The sequence below is a fragment of the Theobroma umbraticum genome, unplaced genomic scaffold, assembly GCF_002168275.2.
Source record: "Theobroma umbraticum cultivar Fairchild unplaced genomic scaffold, ASM216827v3 scaffold_56.0, whole genome shotgun sequence".
Taxonomy (NCBI): domain Eukaryota; kingdom Viridiplantae; phylum Streptophyta; class Magnoliopsida; order Malvales; family Malvaceae; genus Theobroma; species Theobroma umbraticum.
In genome coordinates, this window is record NW_018397256.1 from 9,586,354 (window position 1) to 9,610,674 (window position 24,321).

At 32.4% G+C, this 24,321-nt stretch overlaps 1 protein-coding gene and 1 pseudogene across 1 annotated transcript; both read left to right on the plus strand.

Moving 5' to 3' along the window:
* The first annotated feature begins 13,104 nt into the window (after positions 1-13,104).
* On the plus strand, positions 13,105-13,827 carry LOC149527539 (zinc finger CCCH domain-containing protein 20-like). The gene is given in 4 exon segments (XM_089782755.1): positions 13,105-13,283; positions 13,286-13,678; positions 13,681-13,751; positions 13,753-13,827. Coding segments are annotated over 4 exon segments (669 nt in total). The 5' UTR covers positions 13,105-13,153.
* Positions 13,763-14,811, plus strand: LOC110411587 (zinc finger CCCH domain-containing protein 20 pseudogene; annotated as a pseudogene).
* The last annotated feature ends 9,510 nt before the right edge of the window (positions 14,812-24,321 follow it).

Below are 24,321 nucleotides of genomic sequence, written 5' to 3' on the forward strand. Positions count from 1 at the left end.
GCTAATCAATTGTCTTAATATATGCTATCTAAAAACTGAATCTGACTATTAAGCTTGTGACTGCAAATTTTCAAGTAGTCAATAACAGTATGCTAAAACCAGTGAATATCTGACGATGGCTGAAGGAACTGATCGCGAGCCACCATGACACTGGGATTTGGGGCTTAAGCCTCGCTTCTTTTCCCTTTTTTTGGATTAGAGATGAGCCCGCCTGCGCATGGGCCCTTGTCGTAAGGAGAGATAAACTATTTTCCAAGGGCCCAATTCTGGTCCAAAATGATCTGATCTCGGCCTATTTAATTTGTTGCCAGGAATATTCATACCCACTTTCAAATTAGAATGGCTTCTTGACGCTTTACTATAGCATGGGCCAGTATAATTTTGTTCATAGATTATTAACAGGTTTAGAAGCTACACCAAGAAACCATGGACCTGGGCAGTCGGCATTGTCCAACCTAGTAGCTTTAGGTGGAATCAATACTCTCCTTAACATTATCAAAAGCAAAAAGCTTGTATTTGTTTTCTAGGCAATTGGTTCAACAAAAGGCAATCATTCCCTTGAGCTTTAAAGTAGGAGTTTCTACCTAGTTCTACCCACTTTGCTGCCAGAGTCTTTAGAAAGAAGGCAACTTTAAGGATTCAGACAGTGCAAGCAAGGCATTATAGTTCACATGCATATGTTTTGTACTCAAGTACTATAGAGCCACCATTATATGCAGTTGCACATAGATATTTCTTGCAAAAACAACCTTATCTGTCTCCTCTCTGATTGCTTTGACAACTTGTGTGTTGCATTTTGGGGCCCTCTTGCAGTATTTTCAGGAAACAACCATTCTGATCCCAGTTTAAGTGGGTAGATTTAACCCCACTTTCTGGTTTTAATAGAATATATAGCTTCATTTGCACTCTATATTTTATCCTCTTTTCTCCACTTGAATAAGATAAGTTCTATTGTTTTCATCTTTTTCTTGGGGCGGACAGGGAGAATTTAATTCTACGAGAAACCCCATGCCTGGCTGCCAATTTATATTTGGTCCTTGAACTATTCTGATTCCAAGCACTGGCAAATCACAAAAAAAGAAAACAATGAAAGTTGCCAAGTAAGGTAAGAATCTTAATAAACGAACCTTGAGTAGCTCAGCAGTATATGCTACAGAGTGCCCTGCCATCAAGCCCCGCAAAGTCATGAGCTCTCCTTGGAGATTTGTCACCTTTACGTGTCAGACCATGAAAACTCTCAAGTTTTAAGTCACGATCCGGGGGAATCCTGGGGGAGTTCTCTAGCCGAGGGAAGGACGAGACAAATTTGTAAAGACGAAAAATAATTCCTCCAAGATAGATCCAAATCCTTCACAAATTTCATATAGTCACTTCTACACGAGCTGCCTCCCTCTGCCACATCTCGCTGTAAATTAAGTATATATACTATATAACCCATCAAAATTCAAGCAGCTACTCTCATGAACTTGATAATGTTGAAACTAGTGATTTACTTGTCATAATTTATCGATCAGCTCAGGCCATTTAACACTCAACTCAACTAAGAAATTGTAAAATGACGCGATCAAAGGGTCCCTGTGTTTTATCATGACAGAAAGTCAAGCAAACCAAACCTATATAATCCTGCCTACCATGAAAAGAGCATTAATCGTGAACCCTACAGTGTTGACTATGACATCCAACGGTGGCAGAATCTCTCCAAATCAAACTCACCAAGTTTTAGACAAATTGCAAATTATATGTCTAATCTTTCATGGGGGACCTGCAGTCATGATTTTGGAGCATAGCGTTGAGAACCCATTTCTGGACTCAGTCAACAGCTTCTCATTGCAATAATTTCTTTCAAGTTTATGGGATTGTCTTTCTAAGCAAAAAACCACAGTTTATGATGCTCCATCTTCCATAGGGGACAAATGCCGGAAGTAATGACGACCCTTTCTTGAAAGAAAGATATATATATATATATAATCTAATGCTATTAAATTTATTGTAAAGTCATTCATATCACATATTATATGCTTAGTATAAATGGTTTCCATAGATAATAACTCATTTTCTTTATTAAACTGGGGGCTTTTGTCCTAATCATTACCTAAAAGCAGAAGGAGAACCAACAAAACTTGGGTCGAATCTCAAGTCCTGCCCCCCAAGAGATTCTATGCCCCAGTAAGTCTGGTAAAAAAAATTTTTTTGCCTGTTTTTGGAAAAGACAAATCGAATCCAATAATCAAGAAAAATATATTCATATTTACAATTAAATTAAATACTTAAAAAAAAAGAAATAATTTTTCTATTCTGTATTTCTCTTTTCTCATATTTTTCTTTCTTAGATAATTTAAAACATTTTAATAATAAAAATAACTATCACTTACTTTAAAATAAAAAGAAATAAAATATGCACTATGTATCACAAATAGATTGTGTTTAATATTCAATCCGTAAAATTTTATGTTACTTCTAAATCGTATTTGGATATATAATAATATTTATATTTAGAAAAAGCGTAAAATTCAGATCTAAAATACTTTTAAATTGTTTTAAAAAAATTATTAGTATAAATTTCACTAGGCTGCAAATTGGTCCCGATAGAATTGTGCTTTTTCTCTGAGCACGGGCGCTAGAAACCGATGGGTTGCATCTTTTTATACTTTTGGTGTCGCATCTAGACTTTTGCTAGGTTAATGGATAAGTGTCACATCTTGCAACTTTCATTTAGACTCTTATTTTATAGTATTATTCTCATAGTATTTCCCACATTTGTACCATCAATACTTTATTCTTGCATAAATTATGTTTCATTGGAATTTTTTATAGAATAAAATGGAATTCATGATTTATTAAGTCCTGTTGTGTTATATCCGCTTGCAAAATTCCACCAAGTGTATGATTATTTCCTCGCCTTGCACTCAAAACATTTCTTGCAAACTTTGATATTACATGCCAACCACTTATGCATTAGTCTATCTGCATGTGAATTGGGAGGCATGATGCTCTCTTCAAAGTCTTTCAGCATAGGACCGATGGGCAGTCTTCTTCCTTTCTGTCATGTTTCATTACTAATAAGTCAGATTGTCATTTTGCTCTGGTGAATGGTGATGTCGAATCACCACCATAATCTTGTGTTCAAGCTCTACAGCTACGATTAAAAAAAGAAAAAGAAGCCAAAGACATGACAGAATGTCATGAATCATGTGCAAAATGTACTTGAGGATCAGCATGAACCACAAACAGGGTTGTTCAAACGTTTCTCACGGAAATAATCAAATCAGTAATTTGCTTCTGTTTTTTCGCAGTTAAATTCCAATAAACTAAATCTGTCAAAGTAAATTTAAATTTTATCATATCAAAACATTTTAATTATTAATACTTGAGATTTCATTTCAGGAGTTTTAAATTTACTTTTTAAGATAAGTAGAGTTTATATGGTTAAAAAATAATTGATATAATATTTTAAAAAAATCTTTGTATTGTTTAAAAAATTTTAAATTAAATAAAAATTAATATGATTAATAATATTAATTAAATTATTATTTTTTATTTTTTATATATGTATATGATATTGATATAATATTATTATAAAAAATAAAAATTTTATTCAATCATGTTACGTGATCTATTATGATGTATTAATATATTATTTAATATATAAATAATAAATAATAATTTAATTAATAATATTAATTATAAAAGTTTATTAATTAAAAATAAAATATAGAAATTTAATTAAATATAATAAAAATATTAAATTTTAATAAATAATTCAAAAAATTTAAACATTATATCAAAATAATTATTTATTCGTGTAATTCCAAAATTATATGTAATCTTAAGTGAGAAAATAATAATAATAATAATAATATAAAAGTTGAGCTGTCTCAATTAACGTGATGTAAGGTCACATCGCGGCTCCTGTCTTGGACTTGTCTGTATATGATGGCATGGGATGTGGGACTGGGAACATCATTTTCTTGCTGATGGTTATCCACAACAGTCAATCATGGACCAATTTGTGCTCAAAATCGACTGTTTGTTTTAGGCAAGTGACCCAAAGGGGAAATGAGAATCCGCTCTCTGCCATCCCACATTAAGGAACCCCCTGGAGGACGACACTCCTCAAATCAAATCATCACTCTCCCATGCCCATGCCTTCCCTCCAAGACAAACCGACTCATCAAATTTCAAACTAAATTAATTACACTATGCTTATTGCCAACTTGATGAAAGTTATAGCCAATTAGAGAAGGTAGCAAGTGGAAGTGTATTTCTGATAGTAGTAGTAGTAGTAGTAGTAAGAGGCAAAGGGAATGCATCTAAGCAACGTCGTTAAAGGTACCTAGATAATTAAGATAGGGAAAGGCTAAGGAAAGTAGTTATGTGAATTAGGGTAACCAATAGAAATAATAATGAAAAAAAAAAAGATTTCAAGAAAGAGAAAGTGAAAGTAAATTTTATAGGATAAAGGTGCCATTGATATGACTAATTAATGGGATATACTAACAGGATAAATAAGACTATTAATTGATATAAATAGCACTCATTATTTCAAAAAAAATATTAAGAGAAAAAGGGATTATTTAACTACTATTATCATATAGATACAAATTTATCAAATCAACTTTTTACAATATCTTAAAATCTGAAACTAATTCAATAATCGACATTTCAATGATTTGGAAGTTATGGTAGTCAAAGATATAATTAACTCCAAGAAAAATTCCTAGGTAAATTAGTATATATATGTTGAAGAAATTTGCATATAGCACTCGGAGCATGCATCTATACAAATTATATAAATTGAATTCTATCATGATGAAACTCAATTAGGTACCAATGGGTCCCATGACTTTGATTTATATATATATATATATATATATTGTGTATTATGTCATCTAAACTTGAGGAGAAGTAGGTTAGACCTGTAAACTTTTATAAATAAAAATCAAATTTCTTGCTGATCATCTTTTGATCAAAATCAGCTCTCTGCCCAGAAAATTTCGTCTAGAATTGCTCGAAACTTTCTCGCCCTCTTTCAAGCTAAAAACATAATTGCAAAACATTGGAGCTAGGGATACCTTTTGTTGGTATATTGTTGGTTAATCCCAAAGTGGTGCCCCAAGATAAAAGTTGGATATGAAATTGATAGGACATATATATATATATATATTGATTTTTTCCTATTGTGATCTTTCATCATCAATCAGCTTTCCTTCTTCATTGCTGACATTGGATATAATCATGTTTTATAATGTAATTGTAAAAATATCTTCCCCAGCCACACACTTGAGCTATGACCTATCTTTCAAGTTGGAAACCTTTTGGTAATTAAGGAGAGTCCTCCCTATCGAATCACTCAAAACAATCTAATTTTGTTTTGAGGAAGGATTTCAGCTTTTAAACATTAATTTCTCAAAACAAAAAAAAAAACCCGAGTAACACACGCACGTGACAAAATGTGGATGTTTGAATTATGCAGTCGGAAAGTGTTAGAGAGTTAGGGTATGCATGTATCGGAATTATGTAATCTGAATGTTTGGGTAACATACGCACATGGGTAATCCTCATCATGAATACATGATTTATTAGGCAATTTACGTTAGAGACAAGATGTGGCTTGTAGCTTTTTATCTTCAGTCACATCAAATCACCGGTATCCTACTCCCTCTGAATTTAATTCCTCTGATGTGGAAACCAAGTATCTGTTTCTATTCTATTCATGTTTACACCCATGAATGGTGATCAACTGTGGAATGTTGATTCAATGTAATGGTGAGTAGAGCTTGTTTTCGCCAAGCACATAAAGAAATGGGAACCACTTGAAACATCTGTACGAACCCACACTTGGAAATTCACAAGTTTACAATAATTTAATGGAACACCAAAGGAAAGAGAAACAAGTACCCTTCTTCTTGAAATAACCTCTCCTCTTTTCTTTAAAACAGATATAGTATCTGATTAAATTTATTAAGTTTTTATTTATAAAGGTCCTTTTTCTGTTCTTTAAGGAGACAAAGTGCCCTTTAGCAGGTTGAGAGTTTCAAATTGGTGTCAATATCTACATGATGTAATGTTCTCCTTTATGGACTTTTTAAATACCAAACTGATTAGTTCTCTGTTAAAAAAAAGGAAGGTCAGGACTTAAATTAAAAAACTTTTATGTGATAAAGGTACATTTGACTCAATGATAAAATATATATTTTATTTAATAATAAGTGTATATATTATGTTATTAAAATAATTGAATATGAATTCTTTTTTAAAATTACAATAAAAAAAACATGTTCATTGAATTCCAAAAATATTAATAATTACCTTCTTTTGAGACCAACAGTGGAAGAAAGATAGGCATATATATATATATATATATATATTAAGTAAGTATGAAACGTAGCAGTTGGATTATCAACCAATTATAAATTGTATAAAAAAATCTAAAATAGTTAGCCGTTAGTGAATTTTTTCTCGCATGCGTGTGTACGTATGCACATAAAAGTGACCCTTTTGATGCTGTCACCTTTCACCCCCAGCAATTTTTTTGGCTCACTTGTTTCACCATGGAATCGATCTATCCAAAAATATTGGATTAGGGTAAAATTTACTATTATACTAACTTTATTAAATATTTTCATCAGTTGAATTATTTTATATTAAAAATTGAACAAAACTAAGAATATACTAACAAAATTCAACAAAATTAAAAGTATAATAACAAAATTCAACATCAACCCTTACCGTAAAAACCGATTTTACTTTAATCTGTAAAATATCAAAGAAGGCTAGTTTAATAGTAAATTATTACATTCTCCCCAAGCTTTCACTTTCAACTAAACACCCCACCAGATCTTGGAAATCCTTGAAACGTTGACAGCCCCTTGGTGCTTCGCCCCTTGAGTGAAAATGCAATATATTTTTCTCGTGGTTGTGATTTTTAGCAGCTTCAATCCTCAATCTGGATAGGAGGGTTTAGACCGGAGAGGGCCATCTGAATTTGCTCCTTGACTCGTGGCACCAAATGGATTGCTTCGATAATAGTGTCGTTTTTCTTTTTCCTTCCCATTGCTTTCATTTTCAGTCGTTTTTAATGCACTCCACGCCTTCGGCCATGAGCCCAGTTCTGAAAAAGTCTTTCCTGAATTATTACATCACTTCTCCACTAAGTCTAAAGTCTCTTTGAATCCCTTGAAAGATCATTTTGAGTCGGTTTAATTAATTAAGGGATTATATTTTCACTTAAGGAAAAGGGCAAAGAGGCTTTGATTTTCCCCACAAATATATTAAGTTTTTGACTATTGAAATTGCGTTTGATTGAATGAGAATTTATAGTTATTATAAGGAAAGAGTAGCTATTCAAGGTACTTAATTAACCCAAACGGACAAAAGTTTAAATTAAAAAATGAAATAAAGTATCAAAAGATTTAGAAATTAACCTATAAAGTCATTGGCAAACTACATGCATCACGTCTTTTAAGTAAAATAGAAGATTACTATATAGGTGTCATATTTAATAGTTTCTATTATTGGTTACCCTCGGATACCTTTTGAATCCATTATTTCACTATATAATTCTTTTGTATACAGTGCCAAGGATTAAGCTGATCACCTAATCAATATAATTATATTTTATAATTAATTTTTCATTTCACATGTAGCAAAATTAATTGATCTTGTTTCACCCTTGTGCAATTGATTTGCTTCGAGTGAAAAAAGGATCAAAGAGTTCATAATTAAGTAAATGGCTTGTGTCTAGCTGGCGGAAAGAGGAAAGGTATAAAAGATTTGCTTCCAAGTACATATAATATAAAGGGCTCAAGTGTATAATATAATTGTTTTTTGTTATTTTATAGGTTTCTTTGTCCAAATCAAGTCATTATGTCACCAAAAATTTCATGAGATTAATAAATATATATTTTTTAAAATAATAATATAAAACAGAAAGAATCCAAAAGAAATGGACGTAGATCAAAGATTATATAGGTTAAATCAGTAAAGCGTTTGAAAAAGAGCTTCCATTAATGCAAAGGTGAAAAGTTTTAAGCCGAGAGAGTAAGATTAAATGAAATAAGGCAGTGATACAAAGAAAGAGAGTGAAAACGTTAAATGTACATCAGTTTGATGGATCAAAAGTGTACACCGAACATAGAGGCAGCCAAGTAAAACGATGTGATTTGATTGCATTTAAGTGGAGAAAACTAAACACTTTCATTGTCAAAAAGAAAAGATTTTTATTATGGGAGATGACCCAGTTCATACGCCACCGAAAAACTCACGAGAAAATCCAATGTTGGATATAATTTAAGAATCCAAGACACGAACGATGCATGTATTTTGTTGTGTAATAGTTACATGCAATAATTTCTCTCCTACTAGAATTAAGTGTATATATATATATATATCCAATTTCGTAAAAATAAAAATTAAATTCAATGTTTTCATCCATTTATGGAAAGTGCTGCTCCTCCGTTTTGCAGATTCATGCACTCTTTCAATGGTTTAAAAGTAATCTCTCTTGAATCACGTGAGAGTTTGTGCATGTCTGCACCTTGCATCAAGGGAAGCAACAGCTTTTGACCTAATAACAATTTAAAATTAACAAACAATCAATAATAAGATATATTTAGTTTTATTTAAAATAAAAAAAAAACTATTTAGTGCGAAGTTAAGATAGATTGGTGTTAGAAATTCAATAAACAACCTTCGTTTTCATAATTTAGTGTTTTTGATTTTGAGTCTCTGACACGAGAAGATCAAATCATGAATGAGTTTGTTAATTAAGAGTAAAACATGGAAAACAGGTCAACATTATCCTAAAATAAAAGTAATTTTGTTACTGTTTAATTAACACAATTAATTAATACAAAGCTAATTGGAATCATTTTAGGATTTAGAAATTTAAAAACAAACACTTAGCTGCTAATTATAGTATATATATATATATATTTTAAAAGCAATTATAGGATTTCTCTTTCTTATTTGTTTTCACTTTGTGGTTTTGGCTATATATGAATTAAAATTAAAACTTAATCTGTATTCTATAATCTGAGCTTAGTTAAAGGTGAATAACTTGAATAAAAACGTACGAGCCAGTACTCACACCATTAACCACGAACTAAAACTGGAAAAAAATTATTACAATGTGAATTTATGCCAGGCCAACATCCAATTTTCATCGACATTGCATTAGTAGAACCAATAAAAAAACTAAAATTAAATTAAATTACATTAAAATAGCAAGCGTCAAAATCACACGAATCTTGATGCACAAGGGAGGCGGACGAAGGGGAGACACGAAGATGGTGCCACGAGTCGTTTCCCATGTCTCCTGGCGTTCGCATAGTGCAACCGTCGTGTCACTTCTGTTTCCTCCAGTATAAAAGGACCAGGCCACGCGTACGGTTCAACTCACCCTCCTCCCCCCAAAATAATAAACCAAAACAAAAGTAGGCATGTTGAGATCGTCCGTACAAATAAAAATTGGTATTGTTTTCACATTTCCCAGAGAGAGAGAGAGAAGGGGGGGGGGGGTGGCAGGGCAGAGGGGATTTTTCTCGTACGCCGAGCTCCCGTTTGCGTTTTGTCGGGACGCGAGAGGTTTCACCATGACGTGCCACGTGTAGCTCCGTTTTGGCTACGCTTTTTGGCTTCCATTCTGGTTTAGCAAACTTCACGTGACGGTCGTTGACTAGGTAACAGATTGACGATTTTGTCCTTCCGAGGATGGTGCTGTAAATTTATTTGTAGTACTTGAATAAGTTCCTCTTCCATCCCTTCAAATCAATTTTTGGTTCGAAAGTTTCATACCCCAGAATGGAAAAACATCATTGAACGTAACCATCATTACAGTTATATGGTCCCTATCTTACATGATCACATTTATTTCGGGGAGGATATATGGATGCATCTGGAGCTAAAATGTACTTTTGTAAAAAAAGTAGTCCGAGTCCTTACCGTTCCTCTATAAATATTCATTTCATAAATAATAAATTAAAAATATAAAAAAACCAATCAAATAAGTATTATATCTTACACATACATATAATCACATAGCATAAAATACACTTAGTACATATTCTTTTAAAAAAATTTGGTGAAAAGAAGTTATGTGTTTAAAATAATTATTTTATTAAAATGTAAAGTAATTTTTTATGAGATTAAATATTATAAATATTTGATAAAGAAAAAAATTGAGATAACAGATTTAATGAACCTTACCTAATTTTTACCGTCAAATAAATGGCTGTAATTAACCGCCCGGACAAAGGGGCTTACATGTAAACTAAGCCAAGTGATTCTCATTAAATTAATTGCCACCATGTGAGCACGTTAGGCGAGGGGAATGAAACGGTTCTGGAATGCGCTAGAAACAGTCGGCAAAAACCGTGGCGGGACTCATTTCCCGAGGAACGTAAGGGAACGTGGCATTACGAGTAATTTACGTGGGGAATTAAATAATTTGGTAGGAAAAATAAAAGAGGTGTCTAGTACTTTAGGTGGTAAAATTCATTCCGTGGTAAGTGGGGAAAATATGGAGATTAGGAGGATTCCAGAAAAGTGCCAGGTGTTGGAATAGAAAAGGATGGCATGGGGTTTCTTTTCTGGCGCATTTTCAGAACATTTTTATTTTTATTTTCTAAAATTTAAATTTATGGGTCCTCCCTAAAGTCGGCAGAGCTTTTGATGCTTTGTCCTTGAATGTTGAATCCCCTGCTTTAGCACATGGCTACTACCCCAATTCAAGCCCCATCTAGCCTCCACCTGTACACTTAAATTATATACTCTCCGTCCCCTAATAATTCCAGTGATCTACATACATAAAAAATTATCTTTAAATAGATTAAGTAATTGATATTTATATAATTTAATTATTTAACACATAATGATTTGCTTTGAGTTGAATTCAAATTAATGAAAAAATTCAAGTTAATTTTTAATTTTTTGAATTTATGTTTTTTAAATACTTTAAGTTTCGCTGTTCTTGAGCTATTTTTATAAATTTTTAATTTTTTTTATTTTAAACTAATCAGTTATTTTGACCAAATCAATAGTTATTGCTGATTTGTAGGTTTTTTTATAGCTCATACATACATACATATTTCACTTCTCTTACAAACAATAGTACAATGGAAATATAAGCTTGTTTAAATTTAGAGAGCTAGCTAGCATGAAGTGAGAGATTATAATTTTCTTATCAAGGTTTTGAGGGTGGAGAATAAATGGAGGCTTGACGGCCGAGGTTGAGCAGCTTTAGTTTTCTCCCTGTCTAGACGTTTCAAGAAGCAATTACAATCTCCTTCGGTACTCAAAAGGTTTCGATACAAAAATGTTTGGGTCAGTATCAGAAAGTTGAATGAAAATGCACATGGGGGAATCACTTCCATAAACAGCGGAAAATCTGAAGAGATATCGGGAGTCAAATGCGAGAGCTAACGAAGGTCAAGTTATTCCCTCTATAAGGATTTTTTTGATGTCCGACGTACTGAAAGGGAAACCTACCTGCCCTTCTGTTGGAAGCCCTTCCTATCAAGGAACCGTAGGTGACTTAAACAAATTGCCCTAAAGAAAGGAGAAAAAAAAGGGTTTTGTTAGTAAGGGCACTAAAGCTCCTGCCTTCGTTATTCCAAAAATTGCAAAAGGAGCAAAGCAAAAGAATCGGCTGTTCTGTCTTTTAGAAGCTAAGGTTTCGCCAATAAGTTAAGAGTTCATCGAATTAACTAATTTTAACTATAATTTGTTTGTGTTTGCATGTGAAATTAAAATTAAAATATACATATTTGGAAAGTCTGAATTTTAATAATTTTCGAATACTTGTTTATTAAATTTTTATTACTCATAAAAAAATAAAAATGACTATTCAATTTAAAATAGACAAAGATAACATATGAAATTACTTCAAATAAATTGACATGCTTGACAAAATTTTTAATTTAACTCATCAAAATCAACTTTAACAACCAGAATAATAAGATAATAAAATTAAATCACAACAAACGAGTATTGAGAATCAAAATCACCGTCAACTCTTTAATAGATGATCTACGTAACATACGATACAATGTTGGTGTGGCTTCATTATTCGATTCAATAAGACCAAGTTAGGATAGCGAGTAAATTAACGAAGAATGAAGGATTGGAAAAATGGTGATGAGGAAAACCAAGTGAAGGCTATAAAGACAAGGTTAGCTGTTGAGAGTGATGACAAAGAATGGATGGAACATATTGTGCTTGTAACAATCATTTGCTTCAACTTCAAATGGGGCAATTCAAATGTTACTTTCCAGTACTTCCTTTTTCGCTGTTCCTTTTCTAAATGGGAGACAGGGAAAATTTCATGAAATAGCCAACAACGGACAGGGGAAAATACAATGAGGAAATCAAAACTGTTTCCGACCAAATGAAATTACGTGGAACAAATTCTCGATTAGGTAAAACATCAGTGTAAATGAGTGTACCATATTATTATTTTGGGTTAATACTTAATAAGCGGTTTTGAGACTTCGAATATGTTTAATTTGTATTAACATTGTGAGATTAATTGTTTAGTTTTATAAAGAATTCAGAGTTGATATTTATCCTTCTTTTTCTTGTTTTGTCAGAGAAGTAGATGGACATTTATCAATATGTTTATTTGTACAACAGTACTATTACTTTTCTTCTTTTCTCAAGAAGGAAAAAAAAAAATTGAAATTTTTTTCATCTTTATCCTTCGGATCTCAAGCTCCACCGCCTTTGGAACACTAGGGCCCTAGCTGGATTAATTATATTCCCAGGCATCGATCACCTCACAGACCTGTCACCGCACTATTTCCAAGCTTTCTCATCGTTAAGCCACGTTGCACTAGAAATTCCATTTTGTCTTAAAAATTCCGTTTCTTCCAACACGTGGAGACGCTTCACGGGCACTTTCGAATCTGTTTATGCAACAGGCCGGTAACAACACCACACCCAACCTATATTTTTTTACCGCAGTTGAAAGCGGAAACATACAAAATATAGCTCCTAGATTTTTAACCAACTACGGTTACTACAAACCTAACCACGGTTAAATCCCCCCTTCTACCATGACCAGCTTCTGCTTATAAGCAACCAAACCTTGCCGGTGTTTCTGTATACAAATCTCAAAAACCTCAAACACTACCAAACCAAGAGCAAAAAAGGAAAAATGATGCTAGGAGAAACTCATCGTCCCAATCCAACGGTTCACGTTCCACCGTGGCCTAACCTCGAGGATGATCAAACGCCCGAGGTTTACTCTCCTCTCAAGTACAATGTAGCGGACAACCACTTAAACAATAGCGGCACCCGTTTTACCTCCAGGAAGCGTTAGCAGCGCTACAACGTTACTTGCCATCGAATGAACCGGATGTCGAGTCGGATTCAGAGCTTTCGGGCTTGGACAACCCCGATTCTCCGGTGGACGCTTACTCTTGTGATCATTTCAGGATGTTTGAGTTCAAAGTTCGGAGATGCGCACGTGGCCGGTCGCATGACTGGACTGAGTGTCCTTACGCTCATCCTGGTGAAAAAGCTCGCCGGAGGGATCCGAGAAAATATCATTATTCTGGTACGGCTTGCCCTGATTTCAGGAAAGGAAACTGTCGAAAAGGTGACTCTTGCGAGTTCGCTCATGGGGTTTTCGAGTGCTGGCTCCACCCGGCTCGTTACCGGACCCAGCCATGCAAAGATGGCCGAATTGTAGGCGTCGGGTTTGTTTCTTTGCTCATACGCCGGACCAGCTTAGGGTTGTGAACTCTGCTGATTTCTTATGATGTTTCGCCTTCTTGTGCTAAAACTTTGACTTTTTGGTCTTCTCCTGGTTCGGGTCTCCCCCGGTGAGTCCGCGGGCTGAGTCTTCACCGCCTGTTTCTCCTATGGCTCAGTCGCTGAGTCGTTCTCTTGGTACAGCCTCTATAAATGAGATGGTCGCTTCCTTGAGGAACCTGCAGCTGGGAAAGGTTAAGTCTTTGCCTTCCTCTTGGCCGTCTCAAGTGGGCTGCTGTTCACCTTCCGGGTTTGGGTCTCCAAGGGGATCGGTGATCCGACCCGGTTTCTGTAGCCTGCCCAGTACTCCCACCCGCAACTTGACCCGTCCTGGGATTGGATACTTGGATTTCTGGGATAACGGGTGTGAAGAGGAACCGGTGATGGAAAGAGTTGAGTCTGGAAGGGATTTACGAGCAAAGATGTTCGAGAAACTGAGTAAAGAGAATTCTTTGGGTAGGGTTAACCCGGGTCAGTGTTCTGGATGTCCGGATGTGGATTGGGTTTCTGACCTGGTGCAGTGAGAAAAGAAAGGTGGTTGTGGGCTAGCTCTCTCAAGTGAATCTTTTCCATTATTTTCCGATTTATTTGAATCTATTTTGGGGGTTTTAGATTTTGGGTGTTCTTCTCACTGTGAATAGTATCTGGAAACAGAAGGAATCTGAAAAATCTGGAATATATTTGGGGTAACTGTCCTGCACCAACCTGAAGATTCTGTGTAAATATCAATATTATTTCCTACAAGTGATGGAGGTGGAGGTGGGGTGGTAACTGGTGAAGACTAGAATCTCCTTTTTGGGGAATTTTCTATGAACTTCCGAAGATCATAACTCACAAAAAAAGAGGCTTAAGCTTTTGTATAGGTAGCAGCAATGGATTATTCCCTTTCTCTATTTTAATGGTTGATTTTCTGCTTAATTAAGTATTAATTATGATTATCCAAGTTGCTGATCTCTATTAACTAGTAGTAATGTTATTATAATTATCGTTGTAAAATTTCAGAGCTACCTATGCTCTTGTGGTCCTGCAACAGATTTATGCGATGTATATTTTGTTCAAGATGGATCTCAGAATGACACCATATCTGTGAATGATGCTATGAACATAGACTTTGTCATGTGAGTATTGATAAAAAAAACCTGTTTTAAAGCTATTTTTCTTCTCAAAACTTCCATGAGTGATGATGTTTGGAGTAGACTGGAAATTAAGCAAAGTCAAAACACTCAAAAAGTCATTCTGGGCTGCAATATCTGAGTGGAATGGAGGAGGAGATGGAGATTTTTCTGAAATGGTTTTCCTCAGTGCTTTGGGAAAGAAACCAAACATTGGCAATGTTTTCCTTTACTATGGTCCAAGAGTTTGAAGAGAAAACTCTTTTCCCCGTTCCAGTCAAGGTGGGACACAGACAGAGTGTGCTATTAAGTGTAGAAAGAAACATCTCTGAAAAGAGGAACCAACCAGACTTGCCCTCGACTTTACTTGTTCTTTTATTTTTAACCCTCCCAACACGCAACATCATGAATCTCTATTCGGCTTTGACAAGGTGAACGATGGTACGTCCGTTTGTTGGGGAGTGATGAAGTCTTAGCCGGTTGATCGTTAGCGCTTCGACTTTGGATGATTTTGGACGTGCAAAACTAGACCAAATCATGTTGATGTAGGCCGCCCTTTGATGGGGCTTGAAATAATAATGACACTGATGAAAGCTTGATTTAGACATTGAGGATTTTACCCCTGTAATTCCCTTTCTTTGAAATTGTTAACAGAGTGCGCTTTGGGTAGGTCCTGTTTACCGCTCATATAATAATGTTTCTCCCCCTCCTTACTCGTAGGTTCAGTTATTTGATGGTTTTGTTTTTATTAATTCAATGGTTGAAATCAGCTCTCTACTTTTCTTTTTGTCAACCAACATAAGGCTTTTCTTTAAAACACTAAATTTAGTCAAGAGTCGGTAGCAGCAAGTGCTATTTAATTGCTCTGCCATCAACAAAAATGGTCAACTAAATTAATTGCAAAAGCCATTTCAAGATGAGATCTTGATATGTATATCATATATATATATCTGTCCTGTGAAAGCTAAATGCATATTGGGGTATGAGTCATGACGTTTTAATTTGTATCCGAAGACATAGATACGCGAGAGATACCCCACAGCTGGTTGCGCCAAAGGCAAGGAGGCAAGAAGAAGAAAAAGGCAAGAAAGGAGTGGAATTTTACAGGGAAGTTGTAAGAATATAATTGCAGCTGTCAATCCGCCGAATTTTCGTGTACAAAGAAACAAATAGTGATGTTACATTAGCTTATAGGCAAAGTATTTAGACTCCAAACATAAACTAACTTTTCATCAGTTGACCAGGGTAAATTATATTTGTTCTCACCTTCATTCTTCACTTTGCAATAGCAAGAAAAGAACTGATATACAAAATATTGTTAAAAGCTATTATGCACAAAAATTTTAGTAATTACTTGCATGGAGTTGTAGTTTACAAAGATGAAAATTCGTTATCACAGTTTACTATTGAAAGATTTGTATCAGAAAAATATAAGTATCCAAGACGCATAAATGAACCAGGTACTGCTCATAAATTCTAGTCCTTAGAGACTCGACAGTTGGCATCTATCAGTTCATAAACTTTTGCGCTGCCTCTGCATGGCTGCCGAACGCATTCAGCCCTCTATCATATAATATGTAATATGCATCAATTTTGTACTATGTTTTACCCTAAAATAAAATAAATGATTCCTTTTCGACTGGGGACATGACTTTAAAATAAAAAAATTAGAACAAACAGCGTCGCGTTCGAAGCTAATTCCTTCCCCCCATGGCTATCCCGTATGAACTCAAACCAATATATATCTCTCGCATATGCAGCAATTTTGGACGAAGGTTTTTTTTTTTTTCCTTTTTACAAATTTATTCACCCAACAAAGCACATAATCAATTTTATTTAAACCAGAATATTCAATTTGATTATATTTTTTATTTTTTAATGAATAATACCAATCGAATGAAATTTTAAAATATTCCAATTGCATCTTAACTCCCATTGTTTCTTTTACTATTCCAACTGTACATAGTCTTGAAGTTGGAGACTTTATTGAGTCGCTGGCGATCACTTTTCTTCGTGATATCAATCCACTGAATCGAGAAAGACATATGGATCGATGTGGCATTATTATTGACTGTAAACTCTAGGGCTAAGCTAGTCCGCAGCCGGGATTCTAAGACTCATGATGTCCCTTCAACCGACGACCGGCCTACAGTGAGTGGTTAACTTAAAGAACACACATGTGCTATGTCTATTATATATCTAGCCCTAGGCTAAAAACTAATCACAAAGTTTTAATAATTTTGTTTGCTCTCAATTCTCGAAACATAATACTAGGACTACTTAATTATCCATATTGTCTTTTCATCTCAATATTGCATATAATATAATAATTCATGATTTTTCATAAAAAACAACCTTTTTTTTCCCTACGGAAAAATATATTTTGGTGGTTGCGTATTATATGTTTTCTTTTATCATTTTTTTGTAATTAAATTAATTTTAAATATTTGTCTAATATATTTATTGTATAAGAAAGTGTAATCTAGGACATGTGAGGATGATGACTTTTGCCGGGTGTTGCCTAAAGTCCTCGGATATCTTCTTACAATGTCAATGTGAAATCTTAATCATGGTCGACGTTGATCAAAATCTCCGAGTTGAAAAAAGAAAAAGGCAAGAATGGGCCCATATTCATTGATATAAACCATTAAATATTAAGGGAAATGAAAAAGAGAGGAAAAAGACAAGATGGAGTGGGGATATGGTTTTGTCAAACGCAAAGCCAAAATCATAAGCACAAACAAAATTAAAATGGGGTTTCGTGTAGTGTGATTTGCCAACAAATCAAGGTTACCGTCAAATCCAAGTAACTGATGTAAAATTCGGAGTGCACAAGCAATGGAAGTCCCTTTCAAGTGCTAATCAATGGTTTCATTAGCTGACTTTTCGCTATTGAACATTTAAATTTAAAAAAAAAAAAGAAAAAATGTTCAAACTTATCCCATGGTTTAGGGTAGACTGTTAGGTTTTGTTTGCAAAGATTTGGCTTTATTATTTAATCTAACCTAGAATATTTGCCTAGAAACAAACAGTTTGGATAGGGAAAGAAAAGTTTTGTATAATCTGATGCATGCTGATACTTTGATAGAAACAACTAGTAATGTTTAGACTTTTTGGAATTGGAGTTATATGATGCTGTGCAATTTAGATATAGCTAATTAAGACGAAGCATGATTTGGGTAGATTTTTCTTTATTGGAATAGATTGGGGATATATAGTAAATTTTTTATTTGGACCTTTTTATAGATTAAAGAATTGTAGCAGTACTTTTAAATGAAAAATTTTCTGGGAATCTTTGGCAGCAGATTAGGTACGCAATGAACAGCATTAATTATTAGTTCCTCTTGGAGTCTTTCTCATTTTCAGGAGACCCGTGGTGAAGTCTTGGTCGTTTATTTAGTTCCCTACCATCATGGCGTGTCTTTTAATTGTTTAATTTTTGTTAAGGTACGTTTGGTTCGTATAATGAAATATAAAAGAAATATAATAATTTTTTATCAAAATAGAATAAAAAAATAATTATTATTTAATTTAATTCATAAAAATAAAATAAGATAGTAATTATTATTATGAATTATTTCAATATTTAATTAGTAGAGGTCGTTTTAAAAATAATTAAAGAATAAGTGATAAAAGATAAAAATATAAGTAAAATATTTCAACTCTTTTTAAATTTTAGTTAAATTATAAGTGGGTTCATTAATTTTTAAAATAAATATTTCGTTTAAAAAATATAAAATTTATTAATAAAGATTAAAAAAATTCAAATATTTTATTTTTTATTAATTAAAAAATTATTTTTATATTTAAAAATTTAAAGAAAAAACAGAAAGTACCATCTATCGATGCTCTCAAGGGAGGCGAGCACCAGATCGGTGCTCCCAACGGAGGGGAGCATCAGTGCTCCTTTCGGGGAAAAGGCCCCCCTAAATCGAGCTCTCCAAGGGGAGCACGGATGCTTCCAAGGGAGAGCTAGATCTAATACTCTCTTAGGAGTCTTGATCGGGATCCACAAGGGAGCAATGGAGCTCCCACCTTGGGAGGTTTTTTTTTTTTTAAATAAAAAATAATAAAAATAAAATTATATAATAATAATTTTAAAAATTAATTAAGTGTAAAAAAATACTATATTAGCAAGTTGACGAAAATATTTACAGTTGACTAACGATTGGACTTATATGTTTAACGAAAAATCTTTTTTTGGATAAGGTATTTATTTTAAAAATTAATAAATTTTCGTGTAATTTTGATTAAAATTTAAGAGATAAGAGTATTTTATCTTAAAAAATATTTTTTATTATGACATAATATATGAAAAACTCTTAAACTATTCAAGAAAATTCAAAAAAACTCCTATACTTTTATTATGTTCAATTAAGCCATTAGCTTTATAGTTTTTATTTTAAGTCAAATAAACCTTTAGCACTAATGATTGACTTAATTAAAATATCATTTGTTATTTTAAATTATGTGATGCTAACATGATATGTTAAAATATTATAATTGATTATGATATGGCATACCAACGTATCATAATTAATGGTGATATGACATATTAATATGATAAGATAATATGATCATATGAAATTTTTCACTGTCTACATTAATATCATATCAGTGCTATGTGAATTTAAAATAACAAATGGTATTTTTAGTAATTACAATTAGTCAATCATTAATAATTAAGATTTATTTGACTCAAAATAAAAATACGAGAACTTGATTGAACGCAATAAAAGAATAAAGACTTATTTGAATATTCTTAAATAGTTTAGGAGTTTATTTGAGCATTATGTATTTTGTTATAATATTTAATTTTTAAATTAAAATATTTACTATTTTAATCATTTATTAGAAATATTAATGAATTGTTATTTGAATTTTAATGTGATTATTTATTTTAATTTAAAAATATTAATAATTTATATTTCATTTAAAATTAAGCATTTTTATATTAAATTCATTTTAATTTTCTTTTCCGTTTTCTTATCGACCACCAGAGATGTGGTTGGCTAGTAAGAGAGGGTTAATATGCACTCACGATAGCCCAATAAAGTCAAGGAGAGTCAAATCGACGTTTTCCATGATCAGATTTGACCGTGGAGCACCAGATTCGACCATGAGATCTAGTTGGGAAGCGTTAAATTCGACACTACCCGCGAATGGTTTGATCAAAGAGCGCTAGATCAACGCTCCGCATGGTTGGGAAAGTGCCAGATCGATGCTTCTCATCAGCAGCGTCGTCGCCTTCGTTGGCCTTCGGTGATAGAGGGAATGTAAAAAGAGACAAAAAAGATGGGTCCAGAAAGAGAGAAAGAAAACTGGAGAAATGAAAAAATTTTATATTATATACGAGTAATTTTTAAAATTTTAAATAGGTATTTTCATCCTATTTATATTTTTTTTGAATTATCACCAGCCTGAAGTGGCAATTACCAAAAGAGAGCTCGGTAATGGCTATTTCGGATTTTGCTGAAATAACTATTTTGAAGAATAGTGATTCTATTGAATTAAATACATTTTTAAGTTAGTAATAAGAATAAGCACAGAATAGCTATTTCATTTCCTTCAATTAAACACACTCTTAAAATTTTACCTTAATGCTCAAGAACTAGGTGGAGTTGGTAAAGCTTATAGCAAATTTTTTACCTTTTTTTGTTTTGGTTTTTTTATATAAGGATTTTGAATTAGTTATACAATAAAAAATAATTTTCTCCAATTTTATTATATTCAGAATTTAAATTCGAGATTTTTAAAAGAGAATCTCATATTCTTATTTTTAAAATAGCTCTTCGGAACTTTTCGCTTTGTTTATAAATCAATAATTAGTGCGCAGATAAAGATATTTAGATTTTTAAATGAAGAAAGAAAGAAATACCCGAGAATTGCTTTTGCTATTTTTAGTGAGATTCATGAAATGGGTTTGTGCTTCATACTCATCTTATGTCTTGCAGCTGGTGAAGGAAATAGACTTACATCAAGGCCCAAAAAAGACTAAAACCATTGAAGAAGAAATTGACTTTGGGCATTTTTTTAAGTTAGAAGTCTTAATATTTGGAAAGATCAACATATATATAACATTTGAAATTAAAAAAATAAAAAAGAAATCAACATATTTAACAGTTAAATTTCGTGCATTTTCCTTTGGTCACCCTGACCATGTAAAGGAAAGGATAGAGGGCTCCGTCTTGGATAACTGAAATTTTCCTTGATCCGAAAACGAGAAAGGATTATTGCTACAACAACAACCAGTTCAAATAAGGAACAAAAACAAGAAGTTGTTCTAACCAATAACCAATCAACAAACATCGAAGTTATCATCTAATGCACTAAATTCTCCCTCCAGCTTCCACAAAGTTTGTCGGTATTTCGGTATGGACTTACGGGCCCAATTGAGTCCAGAAGCAAGGTCGGAGAGAGGCTAATGGCCCAATATTTACCTTTTTGTAGAAAGCTTCCTTCATTAATTTAAAGCATCTATGAGTTTAGACTGGGACCAATGACTTGGGCCCAACTACAATTTGGTCCAAAGTTTGACTTTACTCATCCTCACAATCTGTTATATTATATCTTTACTATATAGTATTAAGGGAAGTCTTAGAAAGTTTTCAACAATGGAAATTCAACATTTCCATTTCGAGAATCCCTTTATTTTTCAAATTCTAATGAATATAATATAATGAAAACTATACTAATTTGATGGCTGAAATATATTTAAAAAATTTGGCTTTTCACTTTGGCCTTCTAATAACCATTCAATCCATTTATTAGATTTCTTTATTATGAAAGTGACTGTCAAAGGATCATGGTTAAAAATGGGAAAAGTTTCAGTTTCATTGATTTAATCAATTGAATCTTGCTTTGAAGAATTCAGTCAACTTTTGGCTTAAAGGTTAAAAATATGAAAAATTTTCTTTATAATACTTATTTTTAATAGGATGAATATTTTAAAAGTATTTCATTAGGTTGATCAATTAATCAAATCTTACATATTCATATTCAATGTTTGGTTAGTAAAATCCAAGGTGACCATAAAGTGTCATGTATAATTTGAATTCAAAAACTAAGCATTGCTTTTTATTATATGTTTACAAAGAAATTAATACATTTGGTCCTCCAAAACATTTGTTTAATCAGGTTACAAAGCTGCTTTGCGCAAGGGCAGAGCTAAACAACTTTTGTTGAGGGTCAAAGATGAAGAGGAATAAAAGTTAAAATTTTTTAAAACTAATATATTGAATTTAACCAACAATCAAAAGATTTATAAGAGATGATAATTTTTTATAATATGTAAATCAAAAAAAAAAATTTACAATAGTCTTTTAAGAAAGTTGTATTCGACATTTGAAGAATAAAATGTATTTCAGTAATGAGTTATAAAGAAAAAAGTAAAATAATAATAAAAAAAATGCTTATTGTCTCCAACTTCATAACATGTGCAACCCATTAAGACTTGTATATATGCATTATGTTGTTGGTTTAACAATTAATAGAGATTCTCTGTGCTAGTTGATAAATCAATACTAGAGAAATAAATTGATTTTTCTTTCGGTATTGATGTATAGTCAAAGTGAGGTATGTCCAGTAAGAATGACACACAATGCTTGTTGAGATTTTTTGTAAACCAGAGAGCTATGGAGATTGTGCAGGAGCCATGTGTTTAATAAGGAAATGGCTCTGAGTTTTGGTTGTTCATACTAGTAGACTTTTAGGTGTATTTTGTTTCATTATACGTAATTTATCTCATATTAGGGACATGTCCTATATGTTTTTACTACAATACTACCAAAATGAGGTAACTTTTGTACACATCCATTAAGGAATGAAATTCCATCGAATGCTTTGAAAAAAAAAAAAGACATAAGAGAAGAGTAAAAAAAAAAAATGAGAGAGAAAGAGGATGTTGATTTGGAACATGGAGAGGAGCCCCGTGATCGGAAACTTGGGCTGTAGAAATCCAATTGTAAGAGGCTACTAATCAATGCTTTAGCACTTTTGGCATGCTACAGGATGGATACAGTTACGAAATTAGGATTTTGTGTGTTGGAGTATAGACAATGTCTATAAAATAGTCATATTAAAAATTTAATATTTGACAAAAATATAAAATAATTTGAATAGAAACAATTCATGTAAAAATTACACAAATAAGTGTTAAATACAAAATAAAGATATTTTTAACAATTATTACGTGCTAAGATTGAACATCTTTAATTAATATCAATGATCATTTATAAAATTGAAAGCATCTATTATTGAATCAATATCAAAATTTCGAATGATTTTCTTTTCAATTAAAATGATTAACGAATTTTTAAAAAAATCATTTAATATTTTATTATGAATCTCATTCATAACGAGTTTCATAACAAAAAATGCACCATTTGATGTTATAGTGAAAACTAGAAAAGTCAAGACAAGCCAAAGTAATCTATCAATAAGGAACTAAGCTTTTGATGGTTTGTCTTCATTCAACACTTGCATAATTCAAAAAGTGTAAATACATTTTTCAAAACGTGATTATGAAGAATATCAAGTTTGAATAGATTTAATTTTAGATGCATTTTATCATGCTTAGTAAAGTCATTAGGACAATTTTTATTTGCAGGGTTGCAAATACTTTCAATATCAAATAATTTAAAATCATTGTGAAGGTTGAAAAATGTACCAAGAGTAAGCAACTCTACCACATTCTTAGTAAATCTAGAATCTGCTTCTTGCAAGAGTGAGTAAATAGCAGCTAGAAATAAGTAAATTTGACAATCGTGCTCAATTATGGTATGATCCTTTTGAAGACAACCTTTATTTAATTTGTATCTAGCCCCATATCATGAATCTCAATTTCATATTTTTCATAATTTTTTTTTCTTTTATAATTAAGAGAGAGGGGACTCGAATTTTATTTTTTAGGTAAAAGATCATGCACCAACCAATAAGCAAAGGTTCCTATCTATCTTTTCTCAATTGTTGGATATGCTTTTTAGTAAGCAATACTAAATGAATTGCATTAAGTACGTCTTGAGACTTAAGTTATAAAGCTTTTAATAGATCATTTATTATCTCTAATAACTCCCTTATAAAATGTAAGACAAACACAAATTCAAATCACATATTAATATGTTATGAAAATTATAAAATAAGGAACAAAATTATAAAATTATTATAGAGATAAAATTATAAAATTTTTCAAAAATAAGAATATGTTATAAAATTATTGTAAAGATAAAGTTATAAAACTTTTAAAAAATAAATATTGTTATAAAAATTATAAAAATTTTGAGAGACAGGCCCTACTAGCCCCCCTCCCCTCGGGCTTTGGGTAGATGGCAATCATTGGGTTAATGCAGTTCGCCTCACTCCAATGCGTTTGTAACAACAAAAGCAGAAAATTTCAGGTTTAAAAGGACATCCTATTTAGGCTGTAGACAGATTGAAGTTCCCCTTTGAATACTAGAAA